At 52.1% G+C, this 20,319-nt stretch overlaps 1 protein-coding gene across 3 annotated transcripts in view; it reads right to left on the bottom strand.

Moving 5' to 3' along the window:
• GABBR1 (gamma-aminobutyric acid type B receptor subunit 1) overlaps positions 1-20,319 on the bottom strand; it is a 63,757-nt gene that overhangs the window by 8,854 nt on the left and 34,584 nt on the right. Inside the window, exons 14-16 of one of the 3 annotated variants that reach the window (XM_077834356.1) lie at positions 10,300-10,363; positions 9,361-9,441; positions 8,446-8,596 (exon numbers count right to left, since the gene is read on the bottom strand). In XM_077834356.1, the coding sequence (XP_077690482.1) occupies positions 8,446-8,596; positions 9,361-9,441; positions 10,300-10,363 (296 nt within the window). The remainder of the gene's footprint in view (positions 1-8,445; positions 8,597-9,360; positions 9,442-10,299; positions 10,364-20,319) is intronic. The other 2 variants (XM_077834358.1, XM_077834359.1) reach the window with 2 other exon arrangements.

Genomic DNA, 20,319 nt, shown 5'->3' with positions numbered 1-20,319 from the left:
GGGCACCACTGTTCGAAAGTGCCCCTTGTAGGTATTGAAGGCTAGGCAGATGGCCAGCAGGATGCCTGGTGGGGGGGGGGGCGGGGGATGGAGCACGGGGTGTGATGTTCTGTACCTTGTGGGAACACCTTAAACCCCCATGTTCATCCTTATAATATGACTGTGTGGTATCCAATGCAAAGTTTGCCATGTTGGATGTCTTCAGAAGGCTCATGATGCACTGAGCATTGTTGTTATAGTGATGTTACAGTAATGTTATAGGTAATAATTTCATGTATATAGTTATGAGGTTGAAAGTGGGTCCTCATGGCCTAAAATAAGCCCAGGCAAAAACTCTCCAAGAGCGGAGAGGCAGTTCACACCTCATCAGGGAACATATGGGACAAACCCAGCCCAGACTCACAGGAACAAAGGACTAGGCAGCAACAAAAGGATCTGTTGGACTCTCTAGTGAGTCACTCCCCTTCCTTTGGTCAGTTTGGGATTGTGATGAGGTAAAGCTCACCTGACTCTGAAGGGGGGGGGGGCACAAAGCCAAGAGGGAAGAAAGAACATAATAAAAGGGAGAGATGTTTGCCATGCTCTTCCTCTCTCTTCCACCTCCACCTACAGACATCACCACAAAGCGACTGAAGCGCTGATCAAAGGGGAGAGCCTGGCTGAAGGGCAGCCAGCCAGCCTGTGATGCGAAGCATCTAAGTTTGTAAGGGCACTGAAAGTGTTAAGAGTAGCTTAGAATGCATTTTGCTTTTATTTTATTTGACCAAATCTGACTTGTTATGCTTTGACTTATAATAATGTAAAATTTACCTTCGTAGTTAATAAATCTGTTTGTTTATTCTACCTGAAACAGAGTGTTTGGTTTGAAGCATGTCAGAGACTCCCCTTGGGATAACAAGCCTGGTACATATCAATGTCTTTGTTAAATTGATGAACTCATATAAGTTTGCAGTATCCATTGGGCATAACTGGACACTGCAAGACGGAGGTTCCTAGGGTTCCTAGGACCATAGACATTGGCTAGTGTCATTCGGTTGCACAATCCAAGGAGCAGCTTACATGCCAGAGGTTGTGCGTGAACAGCCCAGGAGTGGGGGTTCTCACAGCAGAGCAGGGTAAGGCTGGCTCCCAGAGTCAAGGATCAGAGTGGCCTAGCAGATCACCGGTCCAGATAACACCAGAGGGGAATGTCACAGTGGCTCAGAGAGCAGGGTGTGTATGTGCAGCTTGTTACTCCAAGTTTACACTTTAAGCACTGATATTTGTGATTTTAAGTGATTCTTCAGTGCAGTGCCTAAGAACAGTCAGGAGGAGGTCACAGTTTTGTTATTTTCTGTTTGTTTATTTCGGGTGAGAGGAATAAGCACAAGAAAGCAGAAAAATGACTAGCAGTGAGGCAGCTACACAACTAGAGCTGGCCAGACTGGAAGCAGTAGAGAAGGAAAAGGACTGTGAGTTTCAAATGTGGCAGGCAGAAATGAGCTGCGGCCAGGGAAACTATGGAGGCCGAGGCAGCCAGGGAGGCAGCCAGAGAGGAGGCTGCACACAGAAGAGCTATGGGAAAGAAAGAGAAAGAGAGAGAAGAAAGAGGAAGAGAGCGGGCAGAAAAAGCAGAAAGAAAGGGAAAGAGAGAGAGAGCGAAAACACCAACTGGACTTGCTAGAGAAGCAGAACCAGAACCCCCTGACCCAAATGACTCCCAACACTCCAAAAATCCACAATTGGGAATACTTATGTCCTGCATACAGTGAGGAGGATGATATTGCTGAATATCTGACTACCTTTGAAAGGCTGTGTGTAATACATGAAATCCCTGATGATAAGAGAGTTCCTACCCTGACTGCAAAATTAACTGGTAAATCTCAAAACGTATTCAATGGAATGCCTGTTGAAGATGCTTTAGACTGTTGTAAATGTAAAGATACTGTTTTGTGAAGTTTTTGTTAGTTCTGCTGTCCTCAACACAGAAACCCCCCAAGCAATTGAAACCTATCATATTGGTTTTGTGAGGTTAGCCTCTGCAGAACCAGATATGGAGCATATTAAGGCTGTCCAAATTGATGGCAGGGAATACTTGGGGCAGAGGGATACAGGGCCCAGATCTCTCTGGTTAAGCAGAGTGTGGTCCCGAAGGCCACTATGTTGCCTGGACAAATGGCAGAGATTGTGGGGGTGGGCGAAAGCAGATTCCTCATACCACTAGCTAAAATCCATGTGGTGTGGGAAGGTTTGGAAAGTGTTTTGACTGGGGGGGGGGGGGTAATAGAACACCTCCTATTTGACCTGCTCCTTGGTAATGATTTTTTCCGTGTAGCTCGGGTTAAAGTATTTGCCTGCAGCAGGAGGGAGTTTTATACTGGGATCCCCGAGGGAAAGGGTAAGGTCTCAGGAACTGCTGAGAGAATGGGAGAGAGTCTCCTTGATTCTTCTGCAGCAGGGAGAAGCCACATGCTTCCAGGTGGGAGGGTGGTTGAGACTAACTCCTGCACTGCAGCTGGAGGTGACGCCACATCAGGAAGGGATGGGGGTGTAATGTCCACCAGAGAAATAACTGTCCAGGTTGTTGGCTGCCAGCAGGTTGCGGCTGAACCAGAGGCAAAACCGGCTCTAGGGAGCATAGAGCAATGTGTCCCAGAGGAGAGCCCAGAGAAGGGGCAGGGGATCTCAGAAACCACTGAGGTGGTGAGGGTTCCTGTGGCTTTGTAACACAGGGAAGCAGAGTGCTTCCAAGTATGGGGGGCTGAGACTAGCTCCTTTCCAGCAGAAGGCAACATGCCCTCAGGCGCAGGAGAGGTGTTGTTGGTGATTAAGGAAACTGTCCCAGTGGTTAGCTGGCAGAGTTTTACAGCTGAACAAGAGATAGAACCTTTCCTAGGGGGCACAGAGAAATGTGTCTGAGCAGGGGGCCCAGAAGAGGAAACTGGGGAAGGAATAGTGGGGGTACAGGAATGTCTCCTCACTAGTCACTTGGGGCAGGATGCCCAGGACACTAGGAGGATGGCTGGGTCAGCATCTGTGCACCCAGGCACTCAGCCTGTGACCCAGGTTTTGAGAAGGACTGTGTCACTGATCTCCTGGAAGGGAGCCGTCACATAGCTGACTTCTCAGGGACGGAGAAAGGGGTGATGGAGGGTACCCCATTCCAGGTCCCAGTTTTTCAGGATGCTATTTCTGATCAGTTTTTGGAAAGTAACTGTCTCTCTTTACATCAAGATGCAGCTCCAACACCTGTGACAGCAGAGGAGTTGAGACCAGGAAATTGCCAGGTGGTAGTTTGTGAGAACACAAATGACACAACTGATGGGGGTGGGGCATGCTCCCCCAGGCAGGTGAGACACAGAGAGCAGTTATGGAAAAGCTGCTGGGAAAAGGTGCATCTGATCAAAGGGTAAACATCCCTCGCCCAGAGAGCCCAGATCACAGCCCTCTAGGGGGCAGGGAAGGACTCAGTGCTGGGAGGAGACACACAGGGTAAACCCAAAAGGCGAGCTGGATCTGCTGCATATGTACAGTCCTGGGGTTGGGAAACTGTTCCCCAAAGGGCCAGCCAATGTGCAGGATCCCCCTTGGACCCTTATCTTGCCAGACCCTGAGATATCAAAATGCCAGAAACATGATTAAATTAAGAACCCACACAGAGGGGAACACTGGAGGGAAAGAAAGGCTAGTGACTGATTACATGGAAGAGAGTCAAAGGACATCATGGGTAATGAACAAACTAACCTCAAACTACACTATCTGAACAGAGGGCGTGGTATCATAAAGATACTTGTAAACACACATCTGTGATAAAAAAATTGGTATTATTGTTACGTTTTGGGGATAAGAATTTTGACACGGATGTTAAACCTTATGATGCTATTTTTCAATTAATACCTGTAAACAGATTTAAAGCTTATCACAGCAGAAAAACCATAAAAAACCCTGGTTTTCTGTGTGTGAATGGGGAAACTGAGGCACACTGCCTCATGGCCTTAATGGCTGGATGCCAAGAGAACTATAACACAAACTGCCTTCAAGCTAGTCAGTGACTAACCCTCTTGAAGTAAACTAAGGGCAGAGGTGTGATGTTCTGTACCTCGTGGGAACACCATACACCCCCATGTTCATCCTTATAATATGATTGTGTAGTATCTAATGCAAAGTTTGTCATGTCGGGTGTCTTCGGAAGGCTCATGATGCACTGAGCATTGTTGTTATAGTGATGTTCCAGTAACTGTTACAGTAATGTTATAGGGATGTTATAGGTTATAATGTCATGTATATAGTTATGAGGCTGAAAATATATCCTCATGGCTTAAAGCAAGCCCAGGCAAAAACTCCCCAAGAGCACAGGGGCAGTTCACACCTCATCAGGGCATGGATGAGACAAACCCAGCCCAGCCTCACAGGAACAAAGGACACTGGCCGAGGCAACAACAAAGGATCTGTTGGACTCTCCAATGAGTCACCACTCTTCCTTTGGTCAGTTTGGGACTGCGATGAAGTAATGCTCACCTGATTCTGAAGGGAGGGGCAAAGCCAAGAGGGAAGAAAGAACATGATAAAAGGGAGAGACTTTGCCATGCTCTTCCTCTTTCTTCCACCTCCATCTACAGACACCACACCAAGCGACTGAAGCGCTGATCAAAGGGGAGAACCTGGCTGAAGAGCAACCAGTCAGCCTGTGGTGAGAAGCATCTAAGTTTGTAAGGGCACTGAAAGTGTTAAGATCAGCTTAGAATGCGTTTTGCTTTTATTTCATTTGACCAAATCTGACTTGTTATGCTTTGACTTATAATCACTTAAAATTTATCTTTGTAGTAAATAAATCTGTTTGTTTATTCTATCTGAAGCAGTGCATTTGGTTTGAAGCATGTCAGAGACTTCCCTTGGGATAACAAGCCTGGTACATATCAATTTCTTTGTTAAATTGATGAATTCATATAAGCTTGCAGGGTCCAGTGGGCATAACTGGACATGGCAAGACAGAGGTTCCTAGGGTTGTGTCTGGGACCAGAGATCATAGAACCATAGAATATCAGGGTTGGAAGAGACCTCAGGAGGTCATCTAGTCCAACCCCCTGCTCAAAGCAGGACCAATCCCCAACTAAATCATCCTAGCCAGGGCTTTATCAAGCCTGACCTGAAAAACCTCAAAGGAAGGAGATTCCACCACCTCCCTAGGTAACACATTCCAGTGCTTCACCACCCTCCTAGTGAAAAAGTTTTTCCTAATATCCACCCTAAACCTCCCCCACTGCAACTTGAGACCATTACTCCTTGTTCTGTCATCAGCTACCACTGAGAACAGTCTAGATCCATCCTCTTTGGAGCCCCCTTTCAGCTAGTTGAAAACAGCTATCAAATCCTCCCTCACTCTTCTCTTCTGTGGACTAAACAATCCCAATTCCCGCAGTTTCTCCTCATATGTCATGTGTTCCAGTCCCCTAATCATTTTTGTTGCCCTCCCCTGGACTCTTTCCAGTTTTTCCATGTCCTTCTTATAGTGTGGGTCCCAAAACTGGACGCAGTACACCAGATAAGGCCTCACCAATTTCGAATAGAGGGGAACGATCACATCCCTCGATCTGCTGGCAATGTCCCTACTTATACATCCCAAAATGCCATTGGCCTTCTTGGCAACAAGGGCACACTGTTGACTCATATCCAGCTTCTCATCCACTGTCACCCCTAGGTCCTTTTCTGCAGAACTGCTGCTGAGCCATTCTGTCCCTAGTCTGTAGCGGTGCATGCGATTCTTCCATCCTAAGTGCAGGACTCTGCACTTGTCCTTGTTGAACCTCATCAGATTTCTTTTGGCCGAATCCTCCAATTTGTCTAGGTCCCTCTGTATCCTACCCCTACCCTCCAGTGTATCTACCACTCCTCCGAGTTTAGTGTCATCTGCAAACTTGCTGAGGGTGCAATCCACACCATCCTCCAGATCATTAATGAAGATATTGAACAAAAGCGGCCCCAGGACTGACCCTTGGGGCACTCTGCTTGACAGCGGCTGCCAACTAGACATGGAGCTATTGATCACTATCTGTTGAGCCTTACGATCTAGCCAGTTTTCTATCCACCTTATAGTCCATTCATCCAGCCCATACTTCTTTAACTTGCTGGCAAGAATACTGTGGGAAACCATATCAAAAGCTTTGCTAAAGTCAAGGAATAACATGTCTACTGCTTTCCCCTCAGAGTCAGTTATCTCGTCATAGAAGACAATTAGATTAGTCAGGCATGATTTGCCCTTGGTGAATCCATGCTGACTGTTCCTGATCACTTTCCTCTCCTCGAAGTGCTTCAGAATTGATCCCCTGAGGACCTGCTCCATGATTTTTCCAGGGACTGAAGTAAGGCTGACTGGCCTGTAGTTCCCTGGATCCTCCTTCTGCCATTTTTAGAAGATGGGCACTACATTAGCCTTTTCCCAGTCATACGGGACCTCCCCCCCTCACCATGAGTTTTCAAAGATATGGCCAATGGCTCTGCACTCACATTCGCCAACTCCTTTAGAACCCTTGGATGCAGTGCATCCGGCATCATGGACTTGTGCTCGTCCAGCTTTTCTAAATAGTCCCGAACCACTTCTTTCTTCACAGAGGGCTGGTCGCCTCCTCCCCATGCTGTGCTGCCCAGTGCAGTAGTCTGGGAGCTGACCTTGCTCATGAAGACAGAGGGGAAAAAAGCATTGAGTACATTAGCTTTTTCCACATCCTCTATCACTAGGGTGCCTCCCCCATTCAGTAAGGGGCCCACACTTTCCTTGACTTTCTTCTTGTTGCCAACATACCTGAAGAAACCCTTTTTGTTACTCTTAACATCTCTTGCTAGCTGTAAATCCAAGTGTGATTTGTCCTTCCTGATTTCACTCCTGCATGCCTGAACAATATTTTTATACACCTCCCTGGTCATTTGTCCAATCTTCCACTTCTTGTAAGCTTCTTCTTTGTGTTTAAGATCAGCAAGGATTTCACTGTTAAGCCAAGCTGGGGTCGCCTGCCATATTTACTATTCTTTCTACACATCGGGATGGTTTGTTTCTGTAACCTCAATAAGGATTCTTTAAAATACAGCCAGCTCTCCTGGACTCCTTTCCCCCCATGTTATTCTCCCAGGGGATCCTGCCCATCAGTTCCCTGAGGGAGTCAAAGTCTGCTTTTCTGAAGTCCAGGGTCCCCGTATTCTGCTGCTCTCCTTTCTTCCTTTTGCCAGGATCATGAACTCAACCATCTCATGGTCACTGCCTCCCTGGTTCCCATCCACTTTTGCTTCCCCTACTAAATCTTCCCGGTTTGTGAGCAGCAGGTCAAGAAGAGCTCTGCCCCTGGATGGTTCCTCCAGCACTTGCACCATGAAATTGTCCCCTACACTTTCCAAAAACTTTTTGGATTGTCTGTGCACTGCTGTATTGCTCTGCCAGCAGATATCAGAGTGATTGAAGTCTCCCATGAGAACCAGGGCCTGCGATCTAGTAACTTCCGTTAGTTGCCAGAAGAAAGCCTCATCCACCTCATCCCCCTGGTCTGGTGGTCTATAGCAGACTCTCACCATGACATCACTCTTGTTGTTCACATGTCTAAATTTAATCCAGAGACTCTCAGGTTTCTCTGCAGTTTCATACCGGAGCTCTGAGCAGTCATCCTGCTCTCTTACATACAATGCAACTCTCCCACCTTTACTGCCCTGCCTGCCCTTCCTGAACAGTTTATATCCATCCATAACAGTACTCCAGTCATGTGAGTTAACCCACCAAGTCTCTGTTATTCCAATCACATCATAATTCTTTGACTGTGCCAGGACTTCCAGTTTGCCCTGCTTGTTTCCCAGGTTTCTTGCATTTGTGTATAGGCACTTGAGATAACTCACTGATTGTCCCGCTTTCTCAGTATGAGGCAGGAGCCTTCCCCTCTCACGCGCTCCTGCTCATGCTTTCTCCTGGTATCCCACTTCATTTGGGTGCACAATCCAAGGAGCAGCTTACATGCTAGAGGCTGTATGTGAACAACCCAGGAATGGGGGTTCTCACAGCAGTGCAGGGTAAGGCTGGCTCCCAGAGACAAGGATTGGAGTGACCTAGCAGATCACTGGTCCAGATAACACCAGAGATGAAAGTCATAGGAGGGCATGGACCAGACTTGCCCATTGTAGATGCTGAAGGCCAGGCAGAAGATGCCCAGCAGGATGCCCAGGCTGGGGAGTGGGGGGTAGCCGTGGGGCAGGGGGTCGGGGGCCGCTGACTGGACGTGCCCATTGTAAGTGTTAAAGGCTAGGCAGATGATGGCCAGCAGGATGCCCAGTCCAGGGAGTGGGGGGGTGGCCATGGGTTAGGGATGTGGGGGGCACTGAATGGACGTGTCTGTTGTAGATGTTGAAGGCCAGGCAGGCAATGGCCAGCAGGATGCCCAGGCTGGGGGGGGTGGGGAGTTGGCATTGGGCAGGTGGGTGGGGGTCACTGACCGGACATGCCCGTTGTAGATGTTGAAGGCCAGGCAGATGATGGCCAGCAGGATGCCCAGGCTCGCAAGCACCGACACTGAAATGAAGAGCTTTTGCGATAGGAAACGGAAGGTGGTGATCACCTTGGTGTAGTCAGCCGGGGGAGCATCCCCTGCAGCAAAGAGCACAGTAAGAGGGGGGACTGACCTAAGCACAGCACCGCCCCCATGTCCCCCCAGCCCCGGAGGAGGGGAAGGCGCCTCAAGCGCAAGATCAGGCCCTGGCTCAAGGCAGGGGGAGGTTCACGCCCTCAGTGACCCACACAGTCCCAGCATCCAGACAAGCCCTCGAATCCACAGGGACCCATGTCTGTCCCCACCCCCACTGGGAGCAATTCCCAAAACTCCCGACGGCAGTGGGGCCAGATCCCTTGGTGACAGGAACCCCTGGGGGGAAGTTCCCACAATCCCCAGTGGCACGCAGGGCCAGAGACCCTGGTGACAAGAACCCCAGGGTGGCAGTTCCCACAATCCTTGGCAGTGGGCAGGACCAGAGACCCTGGCAACAAGAACCCCAAGGGGGCAGTTCCCACAACCCCTGGCGGCAGGAGGTGCCGGATGCCCAGGAACGGGAACCCCAGGGGGGCGGTTCCCACAATCCCCAGCAGCAGGTGCCAGATGCCCAGGAATGGAAACCCCAGGGGGGCGGTTCCCACAATCCCCGGCAGCGGGAGGTGCTGGATGCCCAGGAACAGGAACTTCAGGGGGGCGGTTCCCATAACCCCTGGCGGTGGGAGGTGCTGGACACCAAGGAACAGGAACCCCAGGGGGGTGGTTCACATAACCCCCGGCGGCGGGAGGTGCCAGACGCCAAGGAACAGGAACCCCAGGGGGGCGGTTCCCATAACCCCTGGCGGTGTGAGCAGCCCTGGCTCACCAATCCACTTGTCGTTGTTGTACCAGGACAGGTTGTCCTTGGTGCTGTCGTAGTAGCCGATTTTCTTGTAGACCCCTCCTGCTGGGAGAGGGGGATGGGTCAGACCAGGGGGACGAGCTCCAAGTGCACAGAGCTCCCCCCAGCCTGTAGTGTAGCTAGCAGGGGAGCGGGGCGGGGGCTGCTCCCCCACCGAGCAGAAGTGGCGCCTTTTTCATTCTTTGGCGCCTTTTCAATTTTCACTCACCCGGCGGCGCTCCGGGTCTTCAGCAGCCCTTCGGCATCGGGTCCTTCACTCGTTCCAGCCTTCAGCGGCGTTGCGATGGCGGAAGGGTCCTTCAGTGCCGAAGACCGGAGCGAGTGAAGGACCCGTCAGCGAAGTGCTGCTGAAGACCAAGAGAGCTGCCAGGCAGGAGGGTTGGAGAGCGCTAGGCTGTCTGTCATCCTGGAACTAGGGGTTGTTGTGTAGTGTCCTGGGGTTGGCATGCCAGGACGTGTGGGAGAAAGGCATTGTTGTCTTGGGTGTCCTAGTGTAGTGTGGTGTGTGGTGTGTTCAGGGGTTGTTGTGTGGTGTGGTGTGCTTGGGGGAGTGCTGTTGTGTTGTGCTGGGTGATTGTGCTGTGCTGCGTGGTGTGTGCGGGATTCATGTGTTGCTCTGTGGTGAATCCCTGTGTGGTGTGAGCAGAGGGCTGTTCTGTGGGGTGGGTTTGTTGTGTCTGTGGTGCTGTTTCATGGCGTGGTGTTGTGTTGTGCAGTGTGGAGGGTTGTTGTGCTGTGTGGTGTGTTGGGTGGGGTAGCTGTGCGATGTTGTGCAGGGGACTGTAGTGTTGTGGTGTTGCACAGTGATAGGGTTGTCGAGCTGTTGTGTGGGGCAGGGGTTGTTGAGCTGTTGTGTGGGACAGGGGTTGTCGAGCTGTTGCGCAGGGCGGGGTTGTCACTCACCCTGCAGCTGTTCAATGAGGGTCCAGGCCATGCGGGAGCCACTGGCGTCGAATACCACGTGACCCTGGTGGGGGAAATACACACAGACCAGCGTCACCAGGCGCTCCTTGCTGGCAGCAGCACTAGGGCTGTCGCCTGATGGGAAGCGCTCACTGACGGGGGACTGCCCTGCTGAGCTGGCAGCAATGTGCAGGGCGCGCTGTGCTGGGGGGCTGGGGAACCTGGGGGCCGGGGAGCAGGGACACTGGCTTCCTGGCATGGAGCTCAATGCCCACAGAGCCAGGCTGAGCCCTGGGCCTACAGGCTGGGGGATGGGTCTAGGGCCTTGCTGGGGATGGGGGGCGCTAAAGAGAGTGCAGGGGTTAGGGATAGGGGTTAGGGGTGCAGGGAGTGGGGTCATGGAGTCGGTTAGAATTATGGGTGCAGGGAATGACATTAAGGTTGGGGGTGCAGGGTCAGGGTTGGGGTCACAGGGTGTGAATTAGGGGTCACAGGGGTCACTCACTGACACCCCCTCGAAGGCGGAGGACTAAAGGGCATGGCAGATCCTGTCGGTGATGGGGTAGGTGTTAGAGGCACAGGATGGGGGTTGGGAGCGCGGGGTTGGGGTAAGAGAGCACGGGGGAGGGTCACTCACCAACACCCCCTCGAGGGTGGAGGAGTTGAGGGCGCGATAGATCTCAGTGATGGGGTGGGCGTTAGGGGTGCAGGATCAGATTCAGGGGGTGCAAGGTCGGGGGCGCAGAGTCGGGGGGCGAGGGGGTCACTCACCGGCACCCCCTCAAAGGCAGAGGAGTTGAGGGCACAGTAGATCTCATTGGTGATAGGGTAGGTGTTAGGGGCGCAGGGTCAGAGACAGCGGGTGCAGTCAGGGTCAGAGGGTGCAGGGCAATGTTCCCTCTAATTTCTGACAGGCCGTGTGTGCAAAAAATTTCTTCTGTGCAAACTTTTGTGCGCGCGGTGTTTCACCGTGTGCGTGGAGTTTCGGATCTGTGTGCACGCGCACAGCTTAGAGGGGACAGTGGTGCAGAGTCAGGGGACACAGGGTCAGCGGGGTCAGTCGTTGACACCCCCTCGATGGCGGAGCAGTTGAGGGCATGGTAGATCTCGTCAGTGATGGGGCAGACAATAGGGGGTGCAGGGTCGGGGGGGTGGGGTGTGAATTAGGGGGTGCAGGGGTCACTCACCGACACCCCCTCAGAGGCAGAGTTGAGGGTATGATAGATCTCGGTGCTGAGGTGGGCGTTAGGGGTGTAGGGTTGCGGTCAGGGGGCATGGGATTGGGGGTGCTGGGTTGTTACCGAGTGTGGGGGAGTCAGGGCCCTGCACCCCCCACTTCCTGCAATTCACCACGACTCTCAGCCACCCAGTAAAACAAAAGGTTTATTAGACGACAGGAACACAATCCAAAACAGGGCTTGTAGGTACAGAAAACAAGACCCCTCAGTCAACTCTCTTTTGAGAGGTGAGGAGCTCAGACCCAGGTTCTGGGCCTCCCACCATCTCCCCAGCCAGCTCCAATCTGAAACACCTTCCCGCTGTCTCCACCAGCCACACCCCCGGCCCCGTCTCCAGTCTTTGTCCAGTTTCCAGGAAGAAGGTGTCACCTGGCCCCAACCCTCTCCTGGGCTCAGGTTATGAAGGCAGCCGCCATTCTTTACGTGCTGGCCGTCAAGTATCATCCCTCAGTGAAGTCACACCCTTATTTCCCATCACCATCGAGTATTGGTGCAGTACCCCAGGGAAACGGAGGCATGTCTTGTGTAAGCAGAAGATAGTAAACTAGTAAAACTCCCATGCAACATTACCAGGTTAATACTCCCCACTCCGTCATATCTCTCCCCCCTTCAAGACTGAACTGAGCGGGGTCACTCTAACCAGTGACCTGGGGAAGTTCAGGGCCCCCTCTCCGGGACAACACATCAGCTATCACGTTGGCACTCCCCTTCACATGGACCACCTCCATATCATAATCCTGCAGGAGCAGGCTCCATCTCAGGAATCATAGAAACATAGAATAAAATCATAGAATATCAGGGTTGGAAGGGACCTCAGGAGGTCATCTAGTCCAACCCCCTGCTCAAAGCAGGACCAATCCCCAATTAAATCATCCCAGCCAGGGCTTTGTCAAGTCTGACCTTAAAAACTTCTAAGGAAGGAGATTCTACCACCTCCCTAGGTAACGCATTCCAGTGTTTCACCATCCTCCTAGTGAAAAAGTTTTTCCTAATATCCAACCTAAACCTCCCCCACTGCAACTTGAGACCATTACTCCTTGTCCTGTCCTCTTCTACCACTGAGAATAGTCTAGATCCATCCTCTCTGGAACCATCTCTCAGGTAGTTGAAAGCAGCTATCAAATCCCCCCTCATTCTTCTCTTCTGCAGACTAAACAATCCCAGTTCCCTCAGCCTCTCCTCATAAGTTGTGTGTTCCAGACCCCTAATCATTTTTGTTGCCCTTCGCTGGACTCTCTCCAATTTATCCACATCCTTCTTGTAGTGTGGGGCCCAAAACTGGACACAGTACTCCAGATGAGGCCTCACCAATGTCGAATAGAGGGGGACGATCACGTCCCTCAATCTGCTCGCTATGCCCCTGCTTATACATCCCAAAATGCCATTGGCCTTCTTGGCAACAAGGGCACACTGCTGACTCATATCCAGCTTCTCGTCCACTGTCACCCCTAGGTCCTTTTCTGCAGAACTGCTGCCTAGCCATTCGGTCCCTAGTCTGTAGCTGTGCATTGGGTTCTTCCATCCTAAGTGCTGGCCATCTATTCCCCATGTTGTGATGCCCAGCGCAGCAGTCTGGGAGCTGACCTTGTTCGTGAAGACAGAGGCAAAAAAAGATGCTTGGCATTGGCTCCTTTCATCAGGTGTAGCCAGGTCAAGGGAGACTGGTCAGTGTACACAGTGAAGTGTTGCCCAAATAGATATAGCTGTAGTTTCTTAAGGGCCCATACCATAGCCCGGCCTTCCTTTTCTACGGCCGCATAGTTTTGCTTCCGAGGTAACAACTTCTGGCTCAGGTACACGATGGGATGTCTCTCCCCCTTTTCTTCCTCCTGCATTAACACTGCACCCAGCCCCATGTCTGAGGCGTCGGTGAACACTATAAAGGGCTTGTTAAAGTCTGGGTTTACCAGAACTGGGCCTCTGACCAGAGCCTCCTTCAGTGCACAGAGAGCCATCTGGCACTGCTCGGTCCAGACCACCTTGTCTGGCTTTTCCTTCTTGCATAGCTCAGTGATGGGGATGGCTATGGAGCTAAAGGGTGGCACAAACTTTCGATAATACCCAGCCATTCCAACAAAGGCCTGAACCTGCTTTTTGGTTTGGAGAACGGGCCAGTCTCTGATCGCCTCCACCGTTGCAGGTTCTAGCTTTAGGCAGCTGCTCCCCACCCGGTGGCCCAGGTAAGATACTTCGGCCATCCCCACCTTGCACTTCTCAGCTTTTATGGTCAGGCCAGCCTCCTGGAGTCGGTCCAGCACCTGTTTAACCTGGGACACATAGTCCTCCCAGGTCTGGCTAAAGACGCAGATGTCATCAATGTACGCCACAGCAAAACTCTCCATCCCCCTCAGCAGCTGACCCACCCGGCGCTGGAAGGTAGCAGATGCCCCCTTGAATCCGAAAGGCAGGGCCAGGAACTCATAGAGCCCTAGAGGCGTGATAAAGGCAGATTTCAGCCTGGCATCTGCATCCAGCAGCACTTGCCAGTAGCCCTTTGTAAGATCCACAGTGGTAAGGTAGTGAGCTCCTCCCAGCTTGTCTAGGAGCTTGTCAGGCCTTGGCATGGGGTAGGCATCAGATACGGTGATGGCATTAAGCTTCCGATAGTCCACAGAACCGGATTGACTCATCCTTTTTGGGGACTACAGTAACACTACAGGAGAGGCCCAAGGGCTGGCCGATGGCTGGATCACCCCCAAAGCCAGCATGTCACTGACCTCTCTTTCCAGGTCCTGAGCAGTTTTGTGACTCGGAAGGGGGAGCATCCTATAGGAAGATGCGACCCTGTCTGCACCCGGTGGACGGTCAGATTAGTGCGTCCAGGCTGGTTGGAAAACAGCTGTCGGTACTGATGTAGCACCCCTCTGATCTCAGCTTGCTGGGCAGGTGTTAGCTGATCAGAGAGGGGAATTGTTTCCAGGGAGGAGCCAGCTCCTGTCTCAGGGAATAGATGCACTAAAGGGTCATCTCCCTGCTCCTCCCAATGCCCACACACGGCCAAGACCATATTCCCCGTCATAATACGGCTTCATCATATTAACGCGGTACACCCGGTGGCGGTGTGCCTGGTTAGACAGCTTCACCATATAGTTTACCTCATTTAGTTGCTTGACAACTTTGAAAGGGCCTTCCCAGGCGGCTTGCAGTTCATTTTTTCTCACAGGAATGAGAATCATCACCTGGTCCCCGGTGGCATAGGCGCGGGCCTGCGCCGTGCAGTCATACTAGACCTTCTGCTTCCTCTGGGCTCTGGCCCATGAGCTCAGCAAGTCTTTCTCAGAAGGTCAAGATATACACCACCACTGATTCTCCATCGGGAGTGGCCTTCCCCTCCCATTTGTCTCTCATCAGGTCCAGGGGCCCCCTTATCCTTCTTCCATATAACAGTTCAAAAGGCGAAAATCTGGCAGACTCCTGGGGTACTTCCCTGTACGGGAACAGCAGGTGAGGTAAATACTTGTCCCCAGTCCTGCTGGTGCTGGTTCATAAAGGTTTTCATCATCATCTTTAGAGTTCCATTGAACCTCTCCACCAGCCCATTGGACTGGGGGTGATATGCTGAGGCCCAGATGTGCCAGACCCCACATTTCTCCCACAATCATCAGAGCAGGGCTGACATGAAGTTGGATCTCTGGTCTGTCAAGACTTCCTTGGGGAACACCACTTGGCTGAAAATGGTAAGGAGCGCATCTGCCACTGTGTCTGCTTCGATAGATGACAAGGCCACTGCCTTGGGGTAACAGGTAGCGAAATCTACCACCACCAGAATGTATTTCTTCCCCGACCGGGTCGTCTTGCTGAGAAGCCCCACTATGTCCACAGCCACCTTCTGAACAGGCTCCTCTATCATGGGCAAAGGTCTCAAAGCCGCTTTCCCCTTGTCCCGGGGCTACCCCACTGTCTGACAAGGGTCACAGGATCTGCAATACTGTTGGACAGTATTAAAGACTCCAGGCCAGTAAAAGTTTTGTAGCAGCCTCTGCCTGGTGCACCAGATTCTCTGGTGTCCTGAGAGAGGGATGTCATGGGCCAGGTACAGTAGCTTGCGGTGATACTTCTGGGGGACCACCAGCTGCCTCCGGATCCCTCACAACTCCACATCCCCTGGGGGAGACCATTCTCGGTACAGGAATCCCTTCTCCCACAAAAACCTCTCCTGGCAGCCTTTCCCGCACTGAGGCCAGCCAGGTCCCTTAGCTTTTGCAAGGAGTGATCTTTCTGCAACTCAGCCTGGAATTCATCAGCTGGGGAAGGTATGGGTCTCTGCTTTCTCTCACTGGCTGGGTCTGAAGCCTCAGCCCCTCTGAACTTTGTCCCTGGACACTCCCTCCCCACCACGGTAGTGTCCTGCGCCTCTGGTGAGGTACCCTCCCGAATGTCAGGGTGTAATGCCCCTTGCCAGCTCTGGCTATGGGTCACGACTAGGACGTTCTGAGGGTTGCTTGGCCAATCCTCTAGGTCAGCCCACATCAACACCTCAGTGGGCAAATGATGGTGCACCCCCATGTCCTTTGGACCCTCCTTTGGCCTCCATTTCAGATGTACCCACGCCATGGGCACCTTGAATGGGGTCCCGCTCACACCCATCAGGGTCAGGTAGGTATCGGGCACCACCCGATCTGGGGCCACCACCTCGGGCCGGGCCAGCGTCACCTCAGTGCCCATGTCCCAGTATCCACTGATCTTCCTCCTGTCCACCTCCAGGGGAACAAGGCACTCGCTCCGCAGGGACAACCCTGAGCCCACCCTGTAAACTGAGAACCTTGAGTCCGGAGCATCAAGCCCCTCAGAGAAGTGGATCTGGGAAACTCCTCCTCCTGAGCAGTTGGTAAGCTGCCAGCCCCTACTGCCTGGGAAGCCTGCCTCTCCTCCGACTGTGTCCCTACCCAGTTAACCCTGTGAGGGTTCGATTTGCTCAGTCTGTCCTTAAGCTTGGGGCACTGGAGCTATATGTGGCTTCTCTGCCCACAGTAATAACAATTCACGTTCGGTTGGTCCCCTCGAGCCAGTCGGTTGGTCCTGATACCGGTTGTTCCCCTTGAGAGGGGGTTCTTCACATTCCCCCTTTGTGGGGTCCCGGGATAACTCTCTCTCTGCACCGTGGTGGGCTTATTCTTTTGGGACTCCTCCGTTCCACCCCCTGACCGGTTGTCCACAAAATTGTTGGCCAGCTGCCCTGTGCTCTGCAGGTCCTCCGGCTTTTTGTCCTCAGGTCAGATGGGCAATGTTCATACAGGTGCTCCAGTACAACCAATTTAACCATGTCCTCCTTAGTCTGGGCTCCATCTGCGCACTTGTTGACATAGCCATCCATTCGGAGGAACAGTTCCAGATATATGTCCTCAGGGGTTTTACACTGACTCTGGAACTTTTTCCAGTATGCCTCAAGAGTCATCCCAAACTTACGTAACAGGGCCTTTTTGAATAGTTCATAGTCCCTTGCCTCCACCCTTCCATTTGACTGTACATCCCTGCGGCTTTGAGGTCCAGTAAGGGGGTGAGAAACCGGAGCCTGTCTGCAGGGTCAACTCTGTGCAGCCCACAGGCCTTCTCAAAGGCCATCAGGAATTCATTTATGTCCTCCCCTTCCTTAAACTGGGACAGGATGTGCTTATCAAAGCTCCATGCAGTCCTGGGTCCCCACTCACTCACTGCAGCAGGGGGCTCTCTGCTCCTCAGCTTTGCCAACTCCAGTTCATGCTACAGCTGTTTCTCCCGATTCTCCAGCTCTTACAGTTTTATCTCCCTCTTCCATTCCAGCTGCCTCAGCTCCAGCTACGGGGAGCTTGGCCGTGAGGATCCCCTGCTGGCCGCGGGGGTCACAGTGCCCCTGGGACTTGCCTGGCTGCTTCTAGCTCCTCCCCTAGCCATAGGTAGGAAGGGCCTCGGAATGTCCTTGGAAGCAGTCTGACCACTCCCAGCCGGTACAGATACCAGTGCCATCGCTGCATCTGCTGGGCTGCTTCCCTCAGGGACAGGGATCAGCTCCACCTAGCGATCCTCCTCCTCCAGCTGGGCAATCAGCTGTGCTTTGATGCCTTTCCCTCTGTGAAGCCCTCTCTCCTTGCACAGCTCTAAAATGTCCCTCTTAAGGAAATGGTTATACACCTCCCCGCTGTTCCCAAGTTGTTGTGGACTCGCAGGCCTGTGTGCTCTCAGCTCTCCACAGTTTCCCAGAAGAACCCCTATTGTGCCAGCCCTTTTCCAGCTCACCACCTCACTCCCAGGGTCAAGCCACAGACTCCTCTGGCCCTGAAACTGCTCACCGCAGTCCCCAGGGGGACCCCATTACTGCAACAGTCCTTCTCGCTGGTCACACACTCCCAAGGGCCTAAGCGTAGCTCCTCTGCCTTCTGAAACCACTCCTTTCTGAGCCTTCAGCACACCTGGTCCTCGTTAATCCCCCTTCATTTTGCTGCTCCCCAGTCACTTACTGCAGGAAGCGCCATCCATGAGACAAAGTACATCTCACCTCTGCCACCAGTTGTCACGGAGTGTGGGGGAGTCAGGGCCCTGCACCCCCCACTTCCTGCAGTTCACCATGACTCTCAGTCACCCAGTAAAACAGGAGGTTTATTAGATGACAGGAACATAGTCTAAAACAGAGCTTGTAGGTACAGAAAACAGGACCCCTCAGACAGGTCCATCTTGGGGCAGGGAGCCCAGATCCAGGTTCTGGGCCTCCCCCAATCTCCCCAGCCAGCTCCAAACTGAAACACCTTCCCGCTGCCTCCACCAGCCACACCCCCGGCTCCTCCTCCAGCCTTTGTCCAGTTTCCTCCAGGGCAGAAGGTGTCACCTGGCCCCATCCCCCTCCTGGGCTCAGGTTACGAAGGGCAGCCGCCATCGCCATCGTTCATGCTGCCCATCAAGTATTATCCCTCAGTGAAGTCACACCCTTATTTCCCATCACCATCTACTATTGGTGAAGTACCCCAGGGAAACGGAGGCACGCCCCTTGTTAGCAGAAGACAATAAACTAATAAAACTCCAGTGCAACATTACCAGGTTAATACTCCCTACTACGTCACAGGGGTTGGGTCAGGGGGCGCAGAGTCAGGGTGCGCAGGGCCAGGGGCAGAGGATCAGGGTAAGGAATCATAGAATCACAGAATATCAGGGTTGGAAGGGACCTCAGGAGGTCATCTAGTCCAACCCCCTGCTCAAAGCAGGACCAATCCCCAATTAAATCATCCCAGCCAGGGCTTTGTCAAGTCTGACTTTAAAAACTTCTAAGGAAGGAGATTCTACCACCTCCCTATGTAACGCATTCCAGTGTTTCACCACCCTCCTAGTGAAAAAGTTTTTCCTAATATCCAACCTAAACCTCCCCCACTGCAACTTGAGACCATTACTCCTTGTCCTGTCCTCTTCTACCACTGAGAATAGTCTAGAACCATCCTCTCTGGAACCATCTCTCAAGTAGTTGAAAGCAGCTATCAAATCCCCCCTCATTCTTCTCTTCTGCAGACTAAACAATCCCAGTTCCCTCAGCCTCTCCCCATAAGTCATGTGTTCCAGACCCCTAATCATTTTTGTTGCCCTTCGCTGGACTCTCTCCAATTTATCCACATCCTTCTTGTAGTGTGGGGCCCAAAACTGGACACCGTACTCCAGATGAGGCCTCACCAATGTCGAATAGAGGGGGACGATCACATCCCTCGATCTGCTCGCTATGCCCCTACTTATACATCCCAAAATGCCATTGGCCTTCTTGGCAACAAGGGCACACTGCTGACTCATATCCAGCTTCTCGTCCACTGTCACCCCTAGGTCCTTTTCCAGAACTGCTGCCTAGCCATTTGGTCCCTAGTCTGTAGCGGTGCATTGGGTTCTTCCGTCCTAAGTGCAGGACCCTGCACTTATCCTTATTGAACCTCATCAGATTTCTTTTGGCCCAATCCTCCAATTTGTCTAGGTCCCTCTGTATCCTATCCCTGCCCTCCAGCGTATCTACCACTCCTCCCAGTTTAGTGTCATCCGCAAATTTGCTGAGAGTGCAATCCACACCATCCTCCAGATCGTTTATGAAGATATTGAACAAAACCGGCCCCAGGAACGACCCCTGGGGCACTCCACTTGATACCGGCTGCCAACTAGACATGGAGCCATTGATCACTACCCGTTGAGCCCGACAATCTAGCCAACTTTCTACCCACCTTATAGTGCATTCATCCAGCCCATACTTCTTTAACTTGCTGACAAGAATACTGTGGGAGACCGTGTCAAAAGCTTTGCTAAAGTCAAGAAACAATACATCCACTGCTTTCCCTTCATCCACAGAACCAGTAATCTCATCAGAGAAGGCGATTAGATTAGTCAGGCACGACCTTCCCTTGGTGAATCCATGCTGACTGTTCCTGATCACTTTTCTCTCATGTAAGTGCTTCAGGATTGATTCTTTGAGGACCTGCTCCATGATTTTTCCGGGGACTGAGGTGAGGCTGACTGGTCTGTAGTTCCCAGGATCCTCCTTCTTCCCTTTTTTAAAGATTGGCACTACATTAGCCTTTTTCCAGTCATCCAGGACTTCCCCCGTTCGCCATGAGTTTTTAAAGATAATGGCCAATGGCTCTGCAATCACAGCCGCCAGTTCCTTTAGCACTCTCGGATGCAACTCGTCTGGCCCCATGGACTTGTGCATGTCCAGCTTTTCTAAATAGTCCCGAACCACCTCTTTCTCCACAGAGGGCTGGCCATCTATTCCCCATGTTGTGATGCCCAGCGCAGCAGTCTGGGAGTTGACCTTGTTAGTGAAGACAGAGGCAAAAAAAGCATTGAG

The sequence above is a fragment of the Eretmochelys imbricata genome, chromosome 14 (genome assembly GCF_965152235.1).
Source record: "Eretmochelys imbricata isolate rEreImb1 chromosome 14, rEreImb1.hap1, whole genome shotgun sequence".
NCBI classification, from domain to species: domain Eukaryota; kingdom Metazoa; phylum Chordata; order Testudines; family Cheloniidae; genus Eretmochelys; species Eretmochelys imbricata.
The sequence above is the reverse complement of the archived record's forward strand: the minus strand, read 5'-3'. Positions and strand labels throughout refer to the sequence as shown.